Raw genomic sequence first — 25884 nt, 5'->3', positions numbered from 1 at the left:
GTTTTTAATTGTGATCCACCAGAGGATGGAAAATTTGGGGCTTGGATGTCTGGGGCAATATATTCTATCTCTTTGAGTTAGAAAAGTGGTCTTAATAATGATACTAGGGGAGGGGGAAGGGTAAGCTGTGACCAAGTGAGAGAGTGGCATGGACATATATACACTACCAAACGTAAAATAGATAGCTAGTGGGAAGCAGCCGCATGGCACAGGGAGATCAGCTCCGTGGTTTGTGGCCACCTAGAGCGGTGGGATAGGGAGGGTAGGAGGGAGGGAGATGCAAGAGGGAAGAGATACGGGAAATATGTATATGTATAACCGATTCACTTTGTTATAAAGCAGAAACTAACACCATTGTAAAGCAATTATACTCCAATAAAGATGTTAAAAAAAATAATAATGATACTAAAACTTTTTTATGCTTTAATTTTTTTGTAATTGCAAAATAAAGACCGAAATCACATCAAGACTTCATATATGTATATTTTTAGTGATGTCGGGTTTTTAAATTATTTTTTACAATGGTTTGTTATTTCTAATGTGTATAATATCATGTTTGTTTATGTTTTAATAACCATTTATACCTTAAGGAGGTACAAATTCCTGGCCTCCAGTATGAAGTTATAGTAAGAAAAAGTTGGGAGATATTTTCTGATCTAGGTAAACCTCTCATGCCTTTAAGTCCCTATTCTTCACCTCCACCCCCAGGTATGTCTGTGATCTCAAGTACTACTTCTCTTTTCATTATTCCTCTGTTCTAGCCATGCTGGCCTCCTCTTTGTGTCCCTTAGGGCCTTTGCACTTACTGTTGTTTCTGATTGAAATACCCTTCCACCAGATAACTGCATACTAGCCCCCTCACTTCCTTCAAAAGTAGCATTCTCAAAGAGAACTTCTACTTCCCTATCTAAAATTTCACACACACACCACATTCCAAGCACAGAAACACTTTGACTCCCCATTGTTTATTTTTTCTCTCTGGAATTTACTAACTATATATATACATATATATGTGTATATATATATATATATATATTCCCCCCCTTCCTGTAGTAGAATGTAAGTTCAGCTGGCATAGATTTTTATCTGTTTTTTATACTGCCTGGAACAATACCTGACAAGTATTATTTGCTGAATGAATAAATGTCTCCAAACGTGCATTTGTGTGACTGACAGTAAGTAGGTGTACATGGTAACATTTTTGCTTTATCATTATTACCCGAACTGAGCTGAGAGGCAACTTGTCTTTTATTCTCCTAAACTGCCTCTGTTCTAATTAAGAGGGATGGGGAAGGACAGTACCTAAGGAGATAATTATTGATTCTTTTTCTGTTTCCTCTTTAGACAGTAGAGCTCACTGCCAGTTAACTTTGTTGCTTTCTGTCTCAGCACCTGCCAGAAGGCAATGGGACAGGATGGTGTGAGATGGGGATTTATAGGTCACATTAAACCAGTGGTTCTCTGGGGAAGATGAAAAAGTCGAGATGGATGGTGGTGATGGTGGCACAACAATGTGAATGTACTTAATGCCACAGCCCTGTACACTTAAAAATGGTTAGAATGGTAAATTTTGTGTTATATGTATTTTACCACAGTTTTTTTTTTTTAGAAAACCCCAAAACAGTGGTTCTCAAAGTGTAGTTTCAAACCAGCAGTAGCAGCTTCACCTAAGATCTTGTTAGAAATGCAAATTCCCAACCTTCAACCCAGAATTGTTGATTCCAAAACTGGAGGTAGGTGTGCCTAGTGACTTGCATTTTAACAAGCCATTCAGGTGGTTCTGATGCATACTGAGGTTTGAGAGTCACAGCATTGAATAATTGTTTTAATCCTTAAGCTATGGAAAACTTTTGAAGAGGTTCATAGGATTTCTTCATGCCCTGATAACTGTATAAAATTACCTTGATCAGAAATTGACCACCTTAGGGGTAAAATTGAAGTGCTCTGGAAATGTTTTGAGGATTAGTGCTTTAAGTAATGTTTCAAGAAACAAACTTAATGCTTAGAGTACCTGCTGTGTTTCAAGCATCTTGCCAAATGCTCTCACACTTGTTTTCCATTTAACTCTCAAATCAGCCCTGGTGAAGTAAATACTACATTACCGATTATACATTTAAAACAAGCCGAGATCAGTTATAATTTATCTACTTTTCTTACAGTGTATACTTACTGTCACTAGGTGGCACTGGTGGTGTGGTTACTCAGACCCAGGCAAAGCTTTCTGGGACTACCTGCCTAGAAAACTGAAATAAACGAGGCCTTCTATGAAAGAAATCAGACTGCAGACAACCACAGATCTTGATACATGTAAAGGTTCTAACTTAAGGTATGTCAGAGTTAGGACCTCTGAAAATTCACTCCTATAAAAAGCGATGAAAACATTATCATAAAGTCTTAAAATCAACTTTTTCAGAACTCTAGGAAATAACCAGAGGCTTGTGACAGTCTGTGTAGCATTTGTCGAAGAAAATGACTTACTCGTGGTAAGAGCAGCAAGGCTAATGGAGTTTTAACTGATTCCTGTCTCCTCTTGGCTTCACAGTAGCCTTGAAAACTAATACCTCAAAATTGCAGTATCTCTAAAAACCTAGCAGACACTGAAGAAGGCAGAATGGATTTGGAGCTCCCCCAAAGCCCTAGCCCCAGAGGACTGTTACTGTTTGGCCTGTGTGGCAGTTCCATGGAAATGCTCACTCACAGGGCTTGCCTTTTTTTTTTTAATTAACCTGACTCAGAGCTAATACAATTCAAACAGCTTCTTTCTCACCCACCCCAGAGCATGCCCCCAAATGCACACATAGCCCTCCAGCAAAGGCTGGCAAACTTATTGGTGCAAGGCATTTAGGGAAGTCTCTGTCCAGTTATCAGTGGACTACTAAGCTAACATAGAACATAGATTTCTGTGGCAAAACACAACAAAGAATATTGGGGAATACAGAGCATTGGAAATAGAATTGAGAGTCTGGAAATAAACCCTCATATTTATGGACAAACAATTTTCTATATTGTGTCAAAACAATTCAACGGGAAAAAATAGTTTTTTCAACAAATGGTGCTGGGAGAATTGGATATCCATATGCAAAAAAATGAAGTTGGATTCCTTCCACACATAATATACCAATATTAACTGAAAATGGATGACAGACCTAAATGTTAAAGCTAAAACTGTAACGTTCTTAGAAGATAACATAGGAGTAAACCTTTGTAACCTTGTATGTGACACCAAAAGCTCAAGCAACAGAAGAAAAAATAGATAAGCTGGACTTCATCAAAATTAAAAATTTATATATTTAAAGGACATCTTCAGGGACTTCCCTAGTGGCACACTGGTTAAGAATCCGCCTGCCAATGCAGGGGACACTGGTTCAAGCCCTGGTCTGGGGACATCCCACATGCCGTGGAGCAACTAAGCCCATGCACCACAACTACTGAGCCTGCGCTCTAGAGCCCGCGAGCCACAACTACTGAAGCCTGCATGCCTAGAGCCCATGCTCTGCAACAAGAGAAGCCACTGCAACGAGAAGCCTGCGCACCACAACGAAGAGTAACCCCTGCTCGTCGCAACTAGGAAAGCCTGCACGCAGCAACGAAGACCCAACGCAGCCAAAAATAAATAAAGGACATCATCAGGACTTCCCTGGTGGTCCAGTGGGTAAGACTCCACGCTCCCAATGCAGGGGGCCCAGGTTCCATGCCTGGTCGGGGAACTAGATCCCACATGCATGCCACAACTAAGAAACCCACATGCTGCAACTAAGCCCACGTGCTGCAACAAGAACCAGCACAGTCAAAAATAAATAAATAGGGCTTCCCTGGTGGCGCAGTGGTTGAGAGTCCGCCTGCAGATGCAGGGGACATGGGTTCGTACCCTGGTCCGGGAAGATCCCACATGCTGCAGAGCGGCTAGGCCCATGAGCCATGGCCGCTGAGCCTGCGCATCCAGAGCCTGTGCTCTGCAACGGGAGAGGCCACAACAGTGAGAGGCCCACATACCACAAAAAAAATAAATAAAAATAAAGGATGTCATCAACATCATGAAACGACAACCTGAGAAATGGAGAAAATATTTACAAATCGTATATCAGACAAGGAACTTGTATCTAGAATATATAAGAATGCTTATAACCCAATAACAAAAAGACAGCCAAGTTAAGAAATGAACAAAGAAGCTGAATGAACATTTCTCCAGAGAAGATATACAAAGAGCCAATAAACATGTGAAAATATCCTCATCCTCTTTACCCAGTAGGGAAATGCAAATCAAGACTATGTTGGGAAGGAAGAAATTTTCCTCTACCCTTCTCGGTTCTTGTGGCTGCTCTAAGAATTAAGTTGACATGAGACATAATGAGTTGACATTAACTAACATGTATACATGAGAGAGACCCTGGAAAACTGAGTAATTTGCTGAAATGGCTGAAACCCTCACCTTAAATACCATCTTCAGGTGAAGTCAAAGAGGATGTTGGAAGTAGGGGTTTGAGACTTCAAAGGTGAGGAAGGCAATTGACATGGAGATGGAATAGCAAATGTTTGGTAAATAAATGTTTGCTGGGCCATGCAAAGACAATGGGAAACAGGGTGGACTCTGATGTCCAGGCTGTTTCCACCACCACACTTAGCCCATATTCTTTACAGATATCTCTGATGATAGCTCTCTTCCTGGAATAGACCCTCTATCTAAATTTTTTTTAGGAAATTAGGGGAAGGTTAAAGTTTCTTCCTGAGTCTTCTGGGCCTTGATTGTTTTCAGCTAAAATAATCCACATGCCAAAGACATTTTGGGGTGGCAAATTTCACTTCTCTATGACCACAGTGAGGTACCATGTCACACCCACCTAGGATGGCTTTTTAATTAACAACAACAAAAAAACAAGGCAGGATGTAGAGAGACTGGACCCCTCATACATTGCTGATGGAAATGTAAAATGTGAACACTTGGAAAAGAGTCTTGAAGTTTCTCAAACAATTCTGTGGAGTTGCTGTATGACCCAGTACTTTCACCTCTTACCAAATGCCCCAAAGAAATGAAAACAGATGTTCACTCAAAAACTTGTACACAAATGTCCATATCAGTATTATTCATAATAGCCAAAAAGGCCACATATTGTGTGATTTCATTTATATAAAATGTCCAGAATATCCAAATCAATAGAGACAGAAAACAGATTAGTGCTTTTCTAGGGCTGGAGGGAGAAAGAAATAGGGAGTGACTGCTAATGGATTCAGAGTTTCTTTCTGGAATGATGAAAATCTTGTGGAATTAAATACTGTAGTAGTGGTCCATACATAACTTTGTGTATATAGAAAAAACTGAATTGTACACTTTATTTTTTATTTAGTATATATATTTAAAATTTTTTTACTTTATATTGGAGTATAGTTGATTTACAATGTTGTGTTAGTTTCAGGTATACAGCAAAATGATTCAGTTATACATATACATACATCTGTTCTTTATCAGATTCTTTTTCCATTTAGGTTATTACAGAATATTGAGGAGAGTTCCTTGTGCTATACAGTAGGTCCTTGTTGATTATCTATTTTATATATAGTAGTGTGTATATGTTAATCCCAAACTCCTAATTTATCCCTCCCCTCCACCTTTCCCCTTTCGTAACCATAAGTTTGTTTTCTAAGTCTGTGATGCTATTCCTGTTTTGTAAATAAGTTCATTTGTATCATTTCTTTACATTCCACATGTAAGTGATATCATATGATATTTGTCTTTCTCTGTCTGACTTCACATAGTATGATAATCTCTAGGTCCAGCCATGTTGTAGCAAACGGCATTATTTCATTTTTTTTATGGCTAGTATTCCATTGTGTATATATACCACTTCTTCTTTATGCATTCATCTGTCATTGGACATTTAGGTTGCTTCCATGTGTTGGCTATTGTAAATGGTGCTGCATTGAACGTTGGCATGCATGTATCTTTTCAAATTGTGGTTTTTCTCTGTATATGCCCAGAAGTGGGATATGTGGATCACACGGTAACTCTATTTTTACTTTTTAAAGGAACCTCCATACCTTTCTCCATAGTGGCTGTACCAATTTACATTCCCACCAACAGTGTAGGAGCTTCCCTTTTCTCCACACCCTCTCCAGCATTTATTGTTTGTAGACTTTTTGATGATGGCCATTCTGACTGGTGTGAGGTGATACCTCATTGGAGTTTGGATTTGCATTTCTCTAATAATTAGCGATGTTGAGCATCTTTTTATGTGCTTTTTGGCCATCTGTATGTCTTCTTGGAGAAATGTCTATTTAGGTCTTCTGCCCAGTTTTTGATTGGGTTGTTTGTTTTTTTTGGTACAGTAAGTCACCTACATACGAAACTTCAAGTTGCGAGCTTTCAAAGATACAAACATGCGTTTGCATGTACAGTCACGTAAGTTAGTTCATGTGTCTGGCATTCATTGTCATGTGCGTGCATCCTATACAAGTGTACAGTACTGTATAGAGTACAGTAGTACAGTATCTTTATTTCAAGCTAGATCTGCAAGAGAATGACTTCATTGAACTCCTTGCTATGCAACACAAGGAGCTTACTAATGAAGACCTGATGGAATTGGAAGCTGAGAGAAAGTACAAAGAGAGACAAGAGGAAGAAGAAGTAACTGAAGAACCGAAGAGATTCATGATGCAGGAAATGACAAGGGGATTTTCTTTGTTTGAGGAGGCACAGGACCTGAACGTAGAATGGTACAGAAAGGTTGTAGCAGCTGTTCAGAATGCAGTCCAGTGCTACTGAGTCATCTATGACAAGAAAAGAAGAGCTACTACCCAGACATCACTGGATCATTTTTTCAAGAGGGTAGATGGAATTGAATCCAGCAAGGAACGAGAACCTGTGCCATCAATGTCAGGTGTGAGTGAAATTGCAGCTTGCCCTCCATCTCCTATTGCTGATGACCCTTCAGCTCTACCATCTCCCACTTCCTCTCCCTCCTCTAGTCAGTAAGTCTTCTTACCTTTTCACTTGATGCCAGCCCGTGTATGCCAGCTGTTGTACTGTACTACTCCACTTTTCAGGGTACTGTACTGTGAGATTAAAAATGATTTCTTTATTTTTTGTGTTTGTTTTTATGTATTATTTGTATGAAAAGTATTATAAACCTTTTACAGTACAGTACTATATAGCCAATTGTGTTAGTTGGGTATCTAGGCTAATTTTTTTGGACTTACAAACAGATTGGACTTACGAATGCACTCTTGGAATGGAACTTGTTCGTATGTAGGGAACTTACTGTATTGAGCTGCATGAGCTATTTGTATATTTTGGAGATTAATCCCTTGGCAGTTGCATTGTTTGCAGATATTTTCTCCTGTTCTGTGGATTGTCTTTTCATTTTGTTTATGGTTTCCTTTGCTGTGCAAAGCTTATAAGTTTAATTAGGTCCCATTTGTTTATTTTGTTTTGTTTTGTTTTTGTTTTAAAGAAGATGTTGGGGGTAGGAGTTTATTAATTAATGTATTTATTTTTGCGGTGTTGGGTCTTCATTTCTGTGCGAGGGCTTTCTCTAGTTGTGGCAAGCGGGGGGCGCTCTTCATCGCGGTGCGCAGGCCTCTCACTATCACGGCTTCTCTTGTTGAGCACAGGCTCCAGACGCGTAGGCTCAGTAGTTGTGGCGCACGGGCCTAGTTGCTCCGTGGCATGTGGGATCTTCCCAGACCAGGGCTCGAACCCGTGTCCCCTGCATTAGCAGGCAGGTTCTCAACCACTGTGCCACCAGGGAAGCCCTATTATTGTTTTTATTTTCATTACTCTAGGAGGTGAATCCAAAAAGTTATTGCCGCGATTTATGTCAAAGAGTGTTCTGCCTATGTTTTCCTCTAAGAGTTCTATAGTATCCAGTTTTACATTTAGGCCTTTAATCTATTTTGAGTTTATTTTTGTGTATGGTGTTAGGGAATGTTTTCATTTCATTCTTTTACATGTAGCTGTCCCAGCACCACTTATTGAAGAGACTGTCTTTTCTCTGTTGTATATTCTTGCCTCCTCTGTCATAGATTAATTGACCATAGGTGCATGGGTTTATTTCTGGGCTTTCTGTCCTGTTCCTTGATCTATATTTCTGTTTTTATGCCAGTACCATATTGTTTTAATTACTGTAACTTTGTAGTATAGTCTGAAGTCAGGGAACGTGATTCCTGCAGCTCCATTTTTCTTTCTTAAGATTGCTTTGGCTATTTGGGGTCTTTTGTGTTTCCATACAAATTTAAAATTTTTTTGTTCTAGTTCTCTGAAAAATGACATTGGTAATTTGAAACAGATTGCATTGAATCTTTAGATTGCCTTGGGTACTATAGACATTTTGACAACGTTGATTCTTCCAATCCAAGAACATGGTATATCTTTCCATCTGTTTGTGTCATCTTTGATTTTTTTCATGGGTGCCTTATAATTTTTGGAGTATAGGTCTTTTGCCTCCTTAGGTAGGTTTATTCCTAGGTATTTTATTCTTTTTGATGCAGTGGTAAATGAGATTGTTTCCTTAATTTCTCTTTCATTGTTAGTCTATAGAAATGCAACAGATTTCTGCGTATTAATTTTGTATCCTGAAACTTTACCAAATTCATTGATGAGCTCTAGTAGTTTTCTGGTAGCATCTTTAGGATTTTCTATATATAGTATCTTATCATCTGCAAACAGTGACAATTTTATTTCTTCCTTCCAATTTGGATTCCTTTTATTTCTTTTTCTTCTCTGATTGCTGTGGCTAGGACTTCCAAAACTATGTTGAATGAAAGTGGCTAGAGTGGACATCCTTGCCTTGTTCCTGATCTTAGAGGGAATGCTTGCAGCTTTTCCCTGTTGGGTATGATGTTTGCTGTGGGTTTGTCATATATGGCCTCTATTATGTTGAGGTAGGTTCCTTCTATGCCCACTTTCTGGAGAGTTTTTATTGTAAACTGGTGTTGAATTTTGTCGAAAGCTTTTTCTGCACCTATAGAGATGATCATATGGTTTTTATTCTTCAGTTTGTTAATGTGGTGTATCACACTGATTAATTTGTGGATATTGAAAAATGCTTGCATCCCTGGGATAAATCCCATTTGAACATGGCATATGATCCTTTTAATGTATTGTTGGATTTGGTTTGGTGGTATTTTGTTGAGGATTTTTGCATGTATGTTCATCAGGGATATTGGCCTGTAATTTTCTTTTTTGTGTGATATCTTTGTCTGTTTTGGGTATCAGGGTGATGGTGGCCTTGTAGAATGAGTTTGGGAGTGTTCCCTCCTCTGCAATTTTTTGGAATAATTTCAGAAGAATAGGTGTTAACTGTTCTCTAAATATTTGATAGAATTCGCCGGTGGAGCCATCTGGTCCTGGACTTTTCGTTTGTTGGAATTTTTAAATCACAGTTTCAATTTCAGTACTTGTGATTGGTCTGTTCATATTTTCTATTTCTTCCTGGTTTAGTCTTAGGAGACTGTACCTTTCTAAGAATTTTCTTCTAGGTTGTCCATTTTATTGGCATATAGTTGCTTGTAGTAGTCTCTTATGATCCTTTGTATTTCTGTGGATTCAGTTGTAACTTTTCCTTTTTCATTTCTAATTTTATTAATTTGAGCCCTCTCCTTTTTTTTTCTTGATGAGTCTGGCTAGAGGTTTATCAATTTTGTTTATCTTTTCAAAGAATCAGCTTTTAGTTTCATTGATCTTTGCTATTGTTTTTTTGGTTCTATTTCATTTGTTTCTGCTCTGATCTTTATGATTTCTTTCTATCTACTAACTTTGGGCTTTGTTTGGTCTTCTTTCTGTAGTTGCTTTAGGTGTAAGTTTAGGCTGTTTATTTGAGATTTTTCTTGTTTCCTGAAGAAAGCTTATATTGCTATAAACTTCCCTCTTAGAACTGCTTTTGCTGAATCCCATAGGTTTTGAATTGTTGTGTTTTCATTTTCATTTGTCTCTAGGTATTTTTTGATTTCCTCTTTGATTTCTTCAGTGATCCATTGGTTGTTTAGTAGCATATTGTTTAGCCTTCATGTGTTTGTGTTTTTTGCAGTTTTTTTCTTGTAGTTGATTTCTAGTCTCATACTGTTGTGGTCGGAAAAGATGCTTGATATGATACCAATTTTTAAAAATTTACTGAGGCTTGCATTGTGGCCCAACATGTGATCTATCCTGGAGAATGTTTCATGTCCACTTGAGAAGAGTGTGTATTCTGCTGGTTTCAGATGGAATGCTCTATATGTAACAAGTAATTCCATTTGGTCTAAGATCTGTGTTTCCTTATTGATTTTCTGTCTGCATGATCTGTCCAGTGATGTAAGTGGGATGTTAAAGTCCTTTACTGTTATTGTGTTATTGTTGATTTCTCCTTTTATATCTGTTAATATTCACCTTGTATATTGAGGTACTTCTATGCTGTGTGCATATATATTTACAATTGTTATATCTTCTTCTTGGATTGATCCCTTGATTATTATATAGTGTCCTTCTTTGTCTCTTGTAACAGTCTTTATTTTAAAGTCTGTTTTGTCTGATATGAGAATTGGTACCCCAGCTTTCTTTTGATTTCCATTTGCACGGAATACCTTTTTCCATCCCCTCACTTTCAGTCTGTATGTGTCCCTAGATCTGAAGTGGGTCTCTTGTACACAGCACATATACAGGTCTTGTTTTTGTATCCATTCAGCCAGTCTATGTCTTTTGTTTGGATCATTTAATTTGTTTACATTTAAGATGATTGTCAATATATATGTTCTTATTGCCATTTTGTTAATTGTTTTGGGTTTGTTTTTGTAGGTGTTTTCTCTTCCCTTTCTCTTTTGTTCTGTTCTCTAGTGATTTGATGACTAACGTTAGTGTTGTGTTTGGATTCCTTTTCTTTTTTGGGTGTGTATCTATTGTAGATTTTCAGTTTGCAGTTACCATGAGGTTTTGATGTAGCAGTCTCTCTCTCTCTCTCTCCCTCTCTGCCCCCCCCATATATATTATATATATATATATATATATATGTATATAATATATATATATTCACACACATACCCCCCCATATATATATATGATTGTTTTAAGTTGTTGGTCTCTGAATTTCAAATGCATTTCCAATATCCTGCATTTTTTGTACCCTCCTCTTCTATCGATTGCTGGTTTTGATATCATATTTGTGTGTGGATGATTTCCTACCTTTACTGTATGTTTACCTCTACTGGTGAGGTTTCCCATTGGTAATTTTCTTGCTTCTAGCTGTGGGCTTTTCTGCCGAGAAGTTCCTTTAGCATTTGTCATAAAGCTGGTCTGGTGGTGCTGAATTCTTTTAGATTTTGCTTGTCTTTAAAGCTTTTGATTTCTCCATCAAATCTGAATGAGAGCCTTGATAGGTAGATTATTCTTGGTTGTAGGTTTTTCCCCTTTCGTCACCTTAAATATATCATCACTCCCTTCTGGCCTGCAGAGTTTCTGCTGAAAAATCAGTTGATAACCTTACAGGAGTTCCCTTGTATATTATTTGTTGCCTTTCCCTCATTGGTTTAATATTTTCTCCTTGTATTTAATTTTTGTCAGTTTGCTTACTATGTTTCTCAGCATGTTCCTCCTTGGGTTTAATCCTGTATGGGATTCTCTGCACTTACTGAACTTCGATGAGTGTTTCCTTTCCCATGTTAGGGAATTTTTCAGCTATTTTCTCTTCAAATATTTTCTCAGGCCCTTTCTCTCTCTCTTCTTCTTGGACTCATATAATGCAAATGTTGGTGCATTAAATGTTGTCCTAGAGGTCTCTTAAACTGTCCTCATTTCTTTTCATTGTTTTTTTCTTTATTCTGTTCAGCAGCAGTGATTTCCACCTTTCTGTCTTCCAACTCACTTATCCGTTCTTCTGCCTCATTGCTATTGATTTCTTTTAGTGTATTTTTCATTTCAGTTATTGTATTGTTCATCTCTGTTTGTTCTTTGTATCTTCTAGCTCTTTGTTAAACATCTCTTGTATCTTCTTAGTCTGTGCCTGCGTTCTTTTTCTGAGATCTTGGATCATCTTTGATATCATTACCCTGAATTCGTTTTCTGGAAGGTTGCCTATCTCCACTTAATTTCATTGTTTCTCTGGGATTTTATCTTGTTCCTTCATCTGGAATATATTCCTTTGTTGTCTCATTTTATCTAACTTTCTGTGATTGCAGTTTCCCCTCCACAGGCTGTAGGGTTGTACTTCCTCTTGCTTCTGGTGTCTGCCCCTGGTGGGTGAGGCTGATCTAAGAGGCTTGTGCAGGCTTCCTGGTGGGAGGGACTGCTGCCTGCCTGTTGGTGGGTGGAGCTGAGTCTTGTCCCCTGTTGGGCAGGCCTGTGTCAAGAGGTGTGTTTAGAGGTGGCCATGGGCTCAGGAAGATTTTAGGCAGCCTGTCTACCAATGGGTGGGACTGTGTTCCCACCCTGTTAGTTGTTTGGCCCGAGGCATCCCAGCACTTGCACCTACAGACTGTTGGGTTGGGCCAGGTCTTGTTGTCTAAATGGTGGCCTCCAGGAGAGCTCAGACCAATGAGTACTCCATGGTATCTCTGCCACTAGTGTCCTTATCTCCACAGTAAGCCACAGCTGCCCCCCACCTCCACAGGAGACCCTCCAAGACCAGCAGGTAGGTCTGGACCAGGCTTCTATGAAGTTACTGCCTTTTCCTGGGTCCTGGTGTGCACGAGACCTGTGTGCATCCTCTAAGAGTGGCATTTCTGTTTCCCCCAGTCCTGTGGAGTTCCTGTGATCAAGCCCTGCTGGCCTTCAAAGCCAAATGCTCTAGGGGCTCCTCCTCCCGATGCCAGACCCCCAGGCTGGGGAGCCTGGCCCAGGACTCAGAACTCTCACTCCTGTGGGAGAACCTCTGCATTATAATTATTTTCCAGTTTGTGGGTAACCCACCCAGTGGGTATGGGATATGATTGTTTCGCAAATGCATTCCTCCTACCATCTTGTGGAGCTTCTTCTTTGTCTTTGGATATAGAATATCTTTTTTGGTAGTTTCCAGTCTTTTTTGTCGATGGCTGTTCAGCAGTTATTTGTGATTTTAGTGTTTTTGTGAGAGGAGGTAAGCTCAACTCCTTCTACTCTGCCACCATGTCTCCAATCCTCCTTTACTTTCAAACTGAGAGTTGTGGTGGATGAGCTTTTTGCCTTCCCCAGATGGTTGGAGCTTACAATTTTTGTTTTTGGAAACCCTACCGCCTCGTTATTTCTATTATTTTTGCAAGAAAGGTATAAAGAGAGTTGGAGTGGAGGTGAGATTTGTGATCGAGAAAGCCCTGGACTCCCTTCTCCATCTTTCACCTCTTTCTGTCTGATTGGTTCCTGTCCAGCAGCATATTGAAGCAGGAGATGATTCTGAATTTTACACTTTAAAAGGATGAATTTTTGATGTGGAATTATGTATCAATAAGTGTTGTTTCAAACATCTTTAGACATATATAAACATATGCCTATGAGAAGTCCACAGTGATATCTTTTAGATTGCTATGTTTAAAAGTTTTCTTAACAGCAAGAGAAAAAAAAAAGCAAGGAAATTATGTTTCTCACCAACTATGGGAGGTCCAGTGCTATAATCACATTTTACTCTTTGTTCCTCTCTTGCCTCTCCTTATTGCTTCAAACTCTGAAGCTACAATGACACTCAATTAGGAGTTTGGAATTTCAAAGGTACACACTGTCCACTAACAAATAGATTTTTAAAACTGCTTGAATTCTCCTGTGATGTTTTAAGCACAAAGCTGTGAGGGCACACTCCTGTCTCATTAAAGGCAAGTCTTGGGGCTTCCCGGGTGGTGCAGTGGTTGAGAATCTGCCTGCTAATGCAGGGGACAGGGGTTCGAGCCCTGGTCTGGGAGGATCCCACATGCCGCGGAGCAACTAAGCCCATGAGCCACAACTACTGAGCCTGCGCGTCTGGAGCCTGTGCTCCGCAACAAGAGAGGCCGCGATAGTGAGAGGCCTGTGCACTGCGATGAAGAGCGGCCCCCACTTGCCACAACTAGAGAAAGCCCTCGCACAGAAATGAAGACCCAACACAGCCCAAAATAAATAAATAAATATTTTTTAAAAAGGCAAGTCTTGGGCATGTTTTTCTTTGTCAACCAGAGCATCATGGAGGGTCAGGACCCTGGTCAGATTTATCATTGGTGCCTTTCCAGCTTTCTTTTCTGTTTCATTCTACTGCAGTGCTCCCTTTCTTCCATGTCCTAGGACCCTAGGGCTCTTTTGTGATCTTCTGACTGAATCCTATACCAGTCCTGCTCTCTCTTATACCATGACACCCCCATACTCAGAATTATCCCGTTTTACCCTCATCAGAACTGTTTATGGCTGTCTCTGCTTTGAATTCTGATTAATTATTGACATTAAAAATGTTCATGCTAACGCTGAAGGTGAAAATTTCTAAGTTCTTAAGCATGCATTCGTTTTAAGAAGGAATGTGTTTCTTAGGTTTGTTCACTTGAAAAGGTCTGGAAACAGTGACAAACTCAGTAACAATGAACCTCCCTCAGGCATCTCTAAGAACATTTTCTACTTAAAGGAACCAGAGCACTTTGGAGGAATGTCTGATTCCAAATCTGGGGCAGGAAGCATTTAAAATGAGTACAGAACATGTTAGAAAGTAAGGCAGCTATAAATGATTACTGGGCGCATGTTGAAAGGACCCAGGAGCCAATTAGAAAGGTCCCCAGCGACTAAAGATAGGAACATCTGGGCATTAAAAAGAAAAATAACTGGAATGGACTGGAGCACATCACATGTGTTAAATGCAAGAGTTCCTTATGTTACTTTTAAACAAAAGGTTACCTGTGGAGGTTGCAAGGAAACCAATTCATTAATTTGAAAACTGGCAAATAAAGGGACAGAATCAAGCATTTATTCTACATTTCTTATAAGACTTTTACCTCAGGATAACCAAATAGGTAAAGTAGAAAAAAATACTACCATCTTGCAACCCCTAATGAAACAGTCACCAATGTCTGCTTAAAACATTAGATGAAAGATTGATGGAGAACTTTATAAGGATGAGTCACACTGATAGTATCTACTGCTCAATCTTAATATCACAAAAAGACAAAATCGATGTATACCTTAGGATGTCATACGGTAGGGTGTACACAGTGCCACCTATGACATTTTCTTGCTAAAAATTCTAACCTGTATCTGATGAAACCTCAAAAATCTGTTTACAAGAAATAGGAGAATTAGAAGAATATGTTAAATAACACCATGGGGAGGCAATCAGCAAAACCTAAAGCGAGGGAAATTCAAACTAATGATCTAGTTTCTTCAACAAATAAATGACGAGAAAAAAAGGAGGGAGAGACCTATATGGCATGTATCAACTGTATTCAGTGTGTGCACCTATTTAGAATAAATCCACTGTAAAAAAAAAATTGTGAGTCCGTTGGAGAAATTGAATCATAATGTCATTTGATCATAATGTGCTGATAACAAAGGAATATTTTTAGTTATGTTAATGGTATTCTGGATATGATTTTGAAAAGTTATTATTGTTTTGAGATAAATACTGAAGTGTTTATAGATGAACTAATAGGCTGTTGGGGATTTGCTTTAAAATAATCCGGTTGGTGGGAGGGAGTGGGTAGGATTCAGACGACACAATAGTGGCCATATATTGATAATTGCTGAAACTGGGTGGTGAATGCATAGTGGTTTGTAATACTATTCTCTATAGGTGCTTAGTGTTTAGACTTTAAAAATTAACTGCATACATATACTGTATATGATAACATAGTTTTATACATTTGTATGTATATAAATATATATATAGTTTTAAAATTATACATAAATTGTGACTGTATCTAAAGTTGATTTTTAATTGGAGAATTATGTCTTGGAAGGAACAAGGCTTTCTAAAGAGCCCCTTGCTGGCCATTGCAGCCCCCTACCCAGAGTTTATCAGAACAGTATTGGCAACTTGGCATCTTGTTTTAGCACTTCTGGGAGGTTGCTGATCTTTACCTCAATGGCCAAGGGTCATAATCCATAATATTCCCACCAGATTCATTATTGTTATGATAAGACACACGTGAGAAGTGCTTTTATAAAACTTACAGCTGATAAAATGTTTATGTTGTAAATTCGTAATTTCCTAGTCAGCAAAACATGCATATTTTAAGATAGCACTAAGCATAGCACCTTAGATATAGTACATGTATCTTACATAACGAGTAGGATATTCATTTTTAAGTGAGTTAATCTTTATAAATGAAATTGTATCTTGCAGGTATTTCTCATTTTGAGACATCAGATTTCCTTTCTCTGAAACATTTTTCTCTCTTTTCTAGGAAGTTATTTTAGGTTCTGTGAAAGAGATGCTTTCTCATCTTTAAGGCTTACCAGAAACTCTGATTTGAAGAGAATAAATGGATTTTGCAACAAACCCCAGGAAAGCCCAAAGCCTCCAACCCGTAAGTTTTTATTAGTCTTTCTAGTTATGGACTAGGCAGCTCCCAAAGGCTAGAATAACTTGGAATCAAAAGAACCTAGGGGCTTCCCTGGTGGCACAGTGGTTAAGAATCCGCCTGCCAGTGCAGGGGACATGGGTTCGAGCCCTGGTCTGGGAAGATCCCACATGCCGCGGAGCAACTAAGCCCGTGCGCCACAACTGCTGAAGCCCACGTGCCTAGAGCCCATGCTCCGCAACAAGAGAAGCCACTGCAATGAGAAGCCCGTGCACGGCAACGAAGAGCAGCTCCCACTCGCCACAACTAGAGAAAGCCCTCGCACAGAAACAAAGACCCAACACAGCCAAAAAGAAATAAATAAATTTATTTAAAAAAAGAAAAAAAAGAACCTAAAAGAGAGGTGGTCACAGGGGTCCCTATGTCATACCCTATCATGTAGTTCAGGCCTCCCAAATTGTGCTTATATTAGCTGCGCTTACATGTGGCAGTGATTTCTTCATTTTTCTCGTTTGTCATTTTCATCTCTTGCCTCAGGGGTTTGACTGGAGCTTTTTATAGGACGATAGATGTACCAAAGTAAATAGTGGTCTATAAATCATCTTTTAAGGAACCTCAAAGATGAACCAAATCAAAAAATGATGTTTTGGGTAAAATATAATTAGGGCTATGCACTGGCTTGTACATTGACTTCAGCCATGTTTAGTCCTATCCCTAACTCCAAACCCTGTCATTGTCACCACTGTGGAAGAAGGAGCATAATATATAAACTGTAGGGTCCCAGGAACTATTTGCTTGTTGCTTCTTCATGGCAGTGCACTAGGGCCAGGCAGGTATTGGTGAGTGGAAAAGAATTATTCTCAAAGAATATTTATCAAGAGCTTCAGAATGTTTATACCCTTTGACCTGGTATTTCACTTCTGGAAATCTGTCCTAAGGAATAATCCCTATATGTGGAAAAAGCTTTGAATGTAAAGATGTTCCCATTTATATATATATATATATATATATATATATATATATATATATATATATATATATATATATATATATATGGAAAATGAGAAATTAGTCTAAATGTTAAGTAATCTGGGAATGATTAATCATATATGTTAGATCTACTTGATGAGGTTGTGCAGCTGTTGGAAATAGGGCTTATAAATACCGCATACTGGCATGGAAAGTGTTTGTCATCATGTTAATGAACAAAGCAGGATACAAAATTTTATATTGTGCATAAGCACAAGCATGGTACATATAGAAATTACATATATGTACATATGTATGGGGATAAGAGTTAGGAAACACACCAAAATAAAAATATAGTGATCATGCTATGACAGGAGAATTAGGGGTGGTTTTTATATTTTTCTTTTTTCACATCTATACTTTCTGAATTGTCTTTAATGAGTATATAGTACATAAAATGGAAAAAAAAAACCTCTAGAGAAAGTTGTGCCAAGCGCTGGAATGGTTAAAAGATAAAATCACAGCAGTTCTATTTCTGTACTTCTAAACCTCTTTTCTTGACTTTGGTTCTTTAGGGATTTTTTTCCAAGTGACCTTCCTGTTCCTTTTGCTGTTGCCTTCTGGTTAAGTGAAAGGTGCAGCTTAAGCAAAGGTGATGTGTATGTAGTCAAGGAGATGGTCTGTCTGCAAGAGAGATGTAGGCATTATATGGAAGTTGGATGAGATTATCTCCAAGGTCCTTTCTAATGCTGACATTCTGTGATTCCCTAGCTTTTTCTGCTCCTTGTCTTCAGTGACTTCTCCTTCCTTTGAAAGGCTCTCTTATAGTCTATGGTTCTACCTTTCTTGTTCATTTTCATCTTTGGCTGCTCCGTTTTCCTCTGCTGCCTCTTTCCCCTGTCTCCTTTCTGGGTCATGCCCCAAGGCTCAGCCCCTGGTCTTCTATGCTTCTCTATCATCCTCACTGGCTCTCCCTTTGCACCAGTGGTTATCTCCACTCCCAGCTTATTAATGAAACCTACTCAGATGGCATGAATTTAGAGTCAGTAGATCTAAAATGGCATTCATGCTTTTTCCTCTCCTGACTGGTTCTTTTCACAATCTCCTTATCTTGGTTAACAATACTGTTATTGTCTTACTCATCCAAGTTTGAGGTTCTTCATGAATCCTTCTTTGTCTTCATCTCCAAATTCTTTCAGTCATCATCAGATTGACTTTGTTGTCTCTATTCCCGCTGTTATAACTCTAGTTCTGACTATATCACCTCACCCTTGTATTGTAATACCTTGTATTATAATCTTCTGTTTGGACTTGCTACCCACTCTGTCCTATCCTTTTGCTTTCCATCCATTGTGCAGATTAAATTTTCTAAAATGTTAACTTCTTCCATGCTTCAAAGTGTACAATAGTTCTTGAATCAGGTCTAAAAAGCTTAGCCTGCCATTCAAGTTCTTTTATAATCTGATTTTACCTACAAACTTTTTTTTTAATTCTGCTGAAGTCAAACAGGCTCCTCACTGTTCTCTTTTTAGTTCATCCTTCTCACCTTTATAACTTTGTTCATGGTGTTCTTTCAGCTTTCAATGGCTATGGCTTATATTGGGAAATAATGCTTTTATTTTACTTCAGTCCTCACAGAATTTTTGAATCTCATTTAAGAAATGAGTAACCTAAGAAATTCCATCCAAACAAAGGTCTAATTAGCTTGAGATTTCTCAATGATTCTGTTTAGCAAATAGCTAAAAAGCACAAATAGCATTTTAATGTTGCTAAATTTGAGAGCCAGTCTCATATAAGTAAGATATCTTCTCTTGTTTTTCTCATAGACACTTACAGCCACAGAGTGCCATTGCATAAGCCTACAGATTGGGAGAAGAAGATCCTAATATGGTCAGGTCGCTTCAAAAAGGAAGATGAAATCCCAGAGACTGTCTCGTGAGTGCTGAATTTAGGGTTGTAAGCAGCTTTTCTTTTTCAGTAGTCTGTTTTAAAGGAAAAGCAGTTCCTCTGAGTGTAACTACTTAAAACCTTTCAACCGAATTTTAAAACAGTTTCCACTTCTCTAAATGTTTCCTCTTTGGCAAGTACCTGGAATAATAACAGTGCTGGAAAATCTATGTGTTATCATTGATACCTTATGTAGTGCCTAGTGAAGAGCTGTTAGATACTCTGAAGTTAGCTCATTTGATATCCTCTCCTAGCTACAGAAAGTGACTAAATTAGTTTTTCTTTCTTACATTTCATTGTTAGTATATAGAAATGCAACAGATTTCTGCATATTAATTTTGTATCCTGCAACTTTACTGAGTTTACTGATGAGCTCTAGTAGTTTTCTGGTGGCATCTTTAGGATTTTCTATGTATAGTTATCATGTCATCTGCAAACAGTGACAGTTTTACTTCTTCCTTTCCAATTTGGATTCCTTTTGTTTCTTTTTCTTCTCTCATTGCTTTGGCTAGGACTTCTAAAACTATGTTGAATAAAAGTGGCAAGGGTAGGCATTCTTATCTTGTTCCTGATCTTAGAGGGAATGTTTTCAGCTTTTCACTGTTGAGTATAATGTTAGCTGTGGGTTTTTCATATATTGCCTTTATTATTTTGAGGTATGTTCCCTTTATGCCCAGTTTCTGGAGAGTTTTTATCATAAACTGATATTAAATTTTTTAAATTTATTTATTTATTTATTTACTTTTGGCTGCATTGGGTCTTTGTTGCTGTGTGCGGGCTCTCTCTAGTTGAGGTGAGCAGGGGCTACTTTTCATTGTGGTGCACGGGCTTCTCATTGCAGTGGCTTCTCTTGTTGCAGAGCACAGGCTCTAGTTGTGCGGGCTTCAGTAGTTGTGGTATGCAGGCTCAGTAGTTGTGGCTCGTGGGCTCTAGAGCGCAGGCTCAGTAGTTGCGGCACATGGGCTTAGTTGCTCCATGGCATGTGGGATCTTCCCGGACCAGGGCTTGAACCCATGTCCCCTGCATTGACAGGTGGATGCTTAACCACTGTGCCACCAGGGACAGTGCCACCACTGTGCCACTGTCCCACTACTTTCATTTGTCTTTCTGTCTGCTGTTCTGTTTGGGTGATCTCCATTATTCTATCTTCCAGATCACTTATTCTTTCTTCTGCATTATTTAGTTTGATCTTTATTGACTTTAGCCCAGTTTCACCTCAGCAAATGAGTTGTCTAATTTTGATTGTCTCCTCTTTATAGTTTCTAGGTCCTTGTTCTAGTGATCTGCATTTCTAGTGATTGCCTTTCTTAATTCCTCCAGCATTTTTATTACCTCACTTTTGAACTTGGGTTGTTAGACTGGAGAGGTCTGTTTCTTCAGTCTAGAGAAACAAACCAACTTGTTTGTTCTTTCAGGAGATTTCTCTTGATCTTTTAATTGGGAGTGGTTCCTTTGTTTTTTCATTTTACTTATATTTCTCTGACTCTATGAATTTAAGGGAAACAGTTATCTACTGTGGTCTTGAAGGGCTATTTTTATGTGGGAATGACCCTGTGTAGCCTGTGTGAGTCCAATATTTTTGGTGTGAGGGCTGTTTTTGGTATGGATGTCTGCCACATCTTTCCTCAATGTGTGTTGGCTGTTTTCTCCTTCATAGTGGTGTGATTTGTGTTGTGGTAAGCAGAGCCTGCACTGGATCTTGTGTTGAGTGGGGCCTTCTCTTTGCTCTGCGGTTGTCACAGCCCTGTCATGGGCAGGGTCTGCTCCCCGGTTGTTGGAAGAGAAGCCCCCAGATCCATTTCTAAGCTGTGATGTGAGGTAGGCAGGAGTGGAATGCTCCGGCTGGGAAAGGAGCTGCTGTGTATTCCCCCCCAGGAGCTGACTACCCAGACATGTGCTCTGTGAAGCAAGGAAGAAGTTAACATTTTAGAAAATTTAATCTGCACAATGGATGGAAAGCAGAAGGATAGGACAGAGTGGGTAGCAAGTCCAAACAGAAGATTATAATACAAGGTATTACAATACAAGGGTGAGGTGATATAGTCAGAACTAGACATGTGTCTCTGCAAAGACATGGGCACTGTGCAGGCTCACAAAGTACACTGTTGTTGGCGTGGCCCTCAGCCCCGCCTCTGCTGTGGAGATGCCGGTATCGGCTCTGATTTCAGCCCCACTTCTGTGTGTGTGCACCCAAGAAACCTGTTGCTCCTGGCACAGGACCCATCTCAGCTACAGGAGAGCCAGTAATCAGCTCGGATTATCCCCAGGCACTGCCACAGGCATAAATTCGCTGAAGTTGCACACCCACAGGGAATCGCCTCAGATTTCAGCCCTGCCTCTGTATGCGGGCAACCACCCAGCACTTGCACACTCCCAGAACTCATAGCGGCTGAGCCACACCCACTGTGAGCTCACCAAGAATGAGGCTGCTGTGGCAATTCCCTGCTCCTACCTAGCGTGCTGACAGTGGGGCTCCGGTGATGGGCATGGGCTCTGTCCTCCACACACTTCCAGCTGCAGCCTGGACTACACTTGAGGCCCTTCGGGCTGCCTCCGCACAGCCAAACTGAGTCTTCTGCCCGGGTTTGTCTGCTGAAGCCCAGGTTTCAGCCCTGAGCTGCTGCACACACACCAGGAGGCGTGCGTCTTGGGCTGGGAAGTACAGCAAGGTGGCCAGGGCCACCTGTGCTGGTCTCTCTCTGTCCTGCCTGCTGTAAGCTGGCTGCTTCACTCTCCTCTGAGCCTCTGAGGCTTACTGTCTGTCCCAGTGGACCTACCAGTCAGCTAAGGGGCCTCCCAGTGTGAGAGACCTTTTCCCCTTTCACAGCTCCCTCCCAAGGGTGCAGGTCCTGTCCCAATTCCTTTTTTTTTTCTTTCTTTTGTCCTACCCAGTTATTTGGTGATCTTTCTTGAAGCTTTAGTTGTATGAGATCTTCTGCCAGTGTTCGGTGGGTATTCTGTGAGAATTGTTCCAAATGTAGATGTATTTTTGATGTCTTTATGGGAGGATGTGAGTTCTATAATACATCCTTCTATCTTCATCTACACCCCCTTATTGTGTTTCATATACAAAGTGAATTGTGAAAATGCTCCATCCTCCCCAAAGTACTGTACGATCTCTAGGCCCCATCTCCCTTTTTATATGTATAGGCACCACTCTACTCCTGATTTGTGAGACACAGAGATTTATATCCTTCGGACAACTTCAGAAAGGGAAATTTTAACTTTCTTTCATGATCCCATTGTATTACTAGGTTTGAGATGCTCGATGCTGCAAAGAACAAGGTCCGGGTGAAGATCAGCTATGTAATGATTGCCTTGACAGTGGCAGGATGCATCTTGATGGTTATTGAGGGCAAGAAGGTGAGAGTGGACTTCCCGTCTATCTTTGTGCATTTTCCACAGAAAAACCTAGAGGAAGTCAGGGGTTGACCCTTGTATTTATTCTCTGTGATGAGGAGGCTACTTCCTACATGAGAAATGATAAGAAACAAAATAAAACATAGTAGGAACAAACCTGAGATATGATGCCTGGAGATAAATAGCAAATCCTAACTTTGGCAAGGTGAAGGACTAAATTAGTTTTGGTTAAGTAAAAAAAAGTGTTTAGTTATCACAGATGTCATAAGTAATGTAAAACAAGAGGTATGACACTGGCATACTTACTAATAACTCCTTGCATGTCTGTAAAGCACTCTCATTTTTTTATTGATCCTCCCTCTGCTCTTGTTGAGTGTTCTTATCACTGTTCTTTACTTGATGTTCAAACTGGGCCATATATCTAAGTTCCTAAGTGGTACATAGGAATTCAGGTCCAGAAATCCAGTCATTATTAACAGCTATGTTACTGTCTTCCAAGTACCTTGCTGTTATCTTTTTTTTTTTTTTTTTGCGGTATGCGGGCCTCTCACTGTTGTGGCCTGTCCCGCCGCGGAGCACAGGCTCCGGACGCACAGGCTCAGCGGCCATGGCTCACGGGCCCAGCTGCCCCGCGGCATGTGGGATCTCCCGGACCAGGGCACGAACCCGTGTCCCCTGCATCGGCAGGCTGACTCTCAACCACTGCACCACCAGGGAAGCCCTGTTATCTTATTTAAACCTCACAACAACACTGCAAGATAGATAATAATATTAGGACCTCATTTATAGATGAGGAAACATAGCTTAGAAAGCTTTAGTAACTTACCCAAGTTCACACACATCTCCCTAATGGCAGAGCCACAGTTTGAACCTAGACCTGTCTAATTGAGGTGATGGTAAAAGTGCTCCCAGTTATTGATTGCTCATTATGTAACAGGTATTGTTAAACTTATTTAATGACCACAATAATTCTAAGAACCTAAGAGGTAGGTTCTCTTATTATCCATGTTTTGTAAAAGAGGAACCTGAAGCTTAAAGATGTTAAATAATTTTCCCAATGTCACATAGCTAATAAGTGGCAAGACAAAAATGTGGAGCCAAGTTTGCCAGTTACCAAACTGCATACTATACTATCTTGTGATTAAAATAGTTATTTTTATATGCAGCAGTACTGGCCAAGGTGTTATTTTAACACCATGTCTAATTCTATATATCACAGCTTCCATGTAGAAAGAGATGTCTCGTATCTATTGTCAGATATTTAAAGGGTTCTTCTGCAAACTCAGTGGTAACTGACTTCCTTATCCCCAGTGAGTCCAGAGTAAAAGAAATGAACTTCTGGCTCTCTTTAGAGTCTTGGAATAGAAGATACTGACCATTTAGACTGATGTTATGGGAGCATGAAGGGCAAGTGTGGAGGCCTGGGTGAAGTTCTCTTGACAACTCTGTTCCTGCCCCACTTCAGGATTTTTTGTCTCCCTCTTTGACTTTTCATGCTTAGCTCTCAGACTGAACCTGCAGAAGCATGTAGACGGGACATAGGGCTTTCTAGAATTCTGAGAAGTTTGCATTGCTTTTGTCTACTTGATTATACTAACTGAGTTTATTTATTTATTTTTTAATAAATTTATTTATTTATTTTTGGCTGCATTGGGTCTTCGTTGCTGTGCACGGGCTTTCTCTAGTTGCGGCGAGCGGGGGCTACTCTTCGTGTGGTGCGTGGGCTTCTCATGGCGGTGGCTTCTCTTGTTGCGGAGCATGGGCTGTAGGCGTACGGGCTTCAGTAGTTGTGGCTCGTGGGCTCTAGAGCACAGACTCAGTAGTTGTGGCACATGGGCTTAGTTGCTCCGTGGCATGTGGGATCTTCCCGGACCTGGGCTCAAACCCATGTCCCCTGCATTGGCAGGCAGATTCTTAACCACTGTGCCACCAGGGAAGTCCTACTAGCTGAGTTTAAATACTCCAGAAACAAATCACTCCTGAGGTCTTCCTTAGCCTCATCCAAGGGTATACACTGTATACTTTAAAGAGTTCCTCTCCTGTTCTATACCATAAAATTTTATTATTTCTCTTTTATGGAACTATCCATTTCTAAAAAGTTGGTAAATGCTACTGGAATGAAGACCTTTTGAACTTAATGTGATTTAGAAGACAGAAATTAGCCATTGTATTTTGTCCTCTCCATCAACTTACCAGTCTGATTCTCCTCCCCTCCCTATACTTAATTCTTTACATGTGAAATCACACAGATAGAAGAAAATACCACCTTATAGGGTGCTGTCTTCACTCATTTGGTATAAAAAATTTGAGACTGGTCTGTTTATGTAAGCTTCAAAGAGATGTAACAAGTCACAGGGAGGGAAATAAGGGAAGAGGATGGTTGTCTCTCCTCCACTCCTGTTTGCTCTCAAAGGATGGAAAAGCAGGGTAGACACTGCTGGGAGTCGTCAGTGGTAGTATTTGGTGAAGTCTGGGATTCCCAAAGCTGAATGTTTTTAGTACAAGAGGGGTAAGGAACTAGAAGGGTGTGAAAATATACAAATGAGTTGGGGAAGGAGAAATGGTAGCAACAAAGAAAAGTGAGAGGAGGGAAAAAAGGGATAGAAATGGAAACAAGAAGGTATTTAATACTAAAGAGAGGAAAAGAGAAAGACAAGGGAATACATTATAAAGGGAGAAGAGAGGCTGGAAGGTTTAAAGAAAGGAGGCCAGAAAGGAAGAGAAGGTAGAGGTGTGGCATTTCTCTCTGATGCTTGAATGGGTGAGCTGCTGTTCTAGGAAGGATCAGAGGAGGCAGAAGGCGCGTGGAGGGGCTGCTGTGCCCGGAGCACAAGCAGCCAACCCTTCCATGCCTGTACTTCCCGTGTCAGCCTGCTGGCGTCAGTGCAGTGACATCCTCCCCAGACCAGCATAAATAATGACTTGTTCAAATTGGTTTCACTTTTAGGCTGCCAAAAGACACGAGTCTTTAACAAGCCTGAACCTAGAAAGGAAAGCTCGTCTGAGAGAAGAAGCTGCTGTGAAGGCCAAAACAGAGTAGCAGAGATATCCATGTTGGCTGAATTTTGAAAATCTAGAAACAATGTTGCAGTAACAGGCCTTATTAAAATGAATGTGGTATAAGTTCCCTAATTCTGTTCTAGAGCTACAAATAAATTTTCTTAAAGAAATGACTTGTCTATATTTTACAGCTTTGATCCAGGTTAA

At 39.8% G+C, this 25884-nt stretch overlaps 1 protein-coding gene across 2 annotated transcripts in view; it reads left to right on the top strand.

Annotated features, from left to right (window-relative positions):
• Positions 1-25847, top strand: part of FAM162A (family with sequence similarity 162 member A) — a 37943-nt gene extending 12096 nt beyond the window's left edge. Inside the window, exons 1-5 of one of the 2 annotated variants that reach the window (XM_082624905.1) lie at positions 1332-1733; positions 16285-16407; positions 19197-19305; positions 22572-22680; positions 25625-25847. In XM_082624905.1, coding sequence (XP_082481031.1) covers positions 1685-1733; positions 16285-16407; positions 19197-19305; positions 22572-22680; positions 25625-25717 — 483 coding nt within the window. In that variant the 5' untranslated portion in view covers positions 1332-1684 and the 3' untranslated portion in view covers positions 25718-25847. Of the gene's footprint in view, positions 1-1331; positions 1734-16284; positions 16408-19196; positions 19306-22571; positions 22681-25624 lie in introns of those variants that run through there. The other variant, XM_082624906.1, reaches the window with a different exon arrangement.
• Positions 25848-25884: the final 37 nt, after the last annotated feature.

The sequence above is a fragment of the Mesoplodon mirus genome, assembly GCF_964341445.2.
Source record: "Mesoplodon mirus genome assembly, chromosome: 6".
NCBI lineage: Eukaryota > Metazoa > Chordata > Mammalia > Artiodactyla > Ziphiidae > Mesoplodon > Mesoplodon mirus.
Note: the sequence above shows the minus strand (reverse complement) of the source record. Positions and strands in the feature narration are given on the sequence as shown.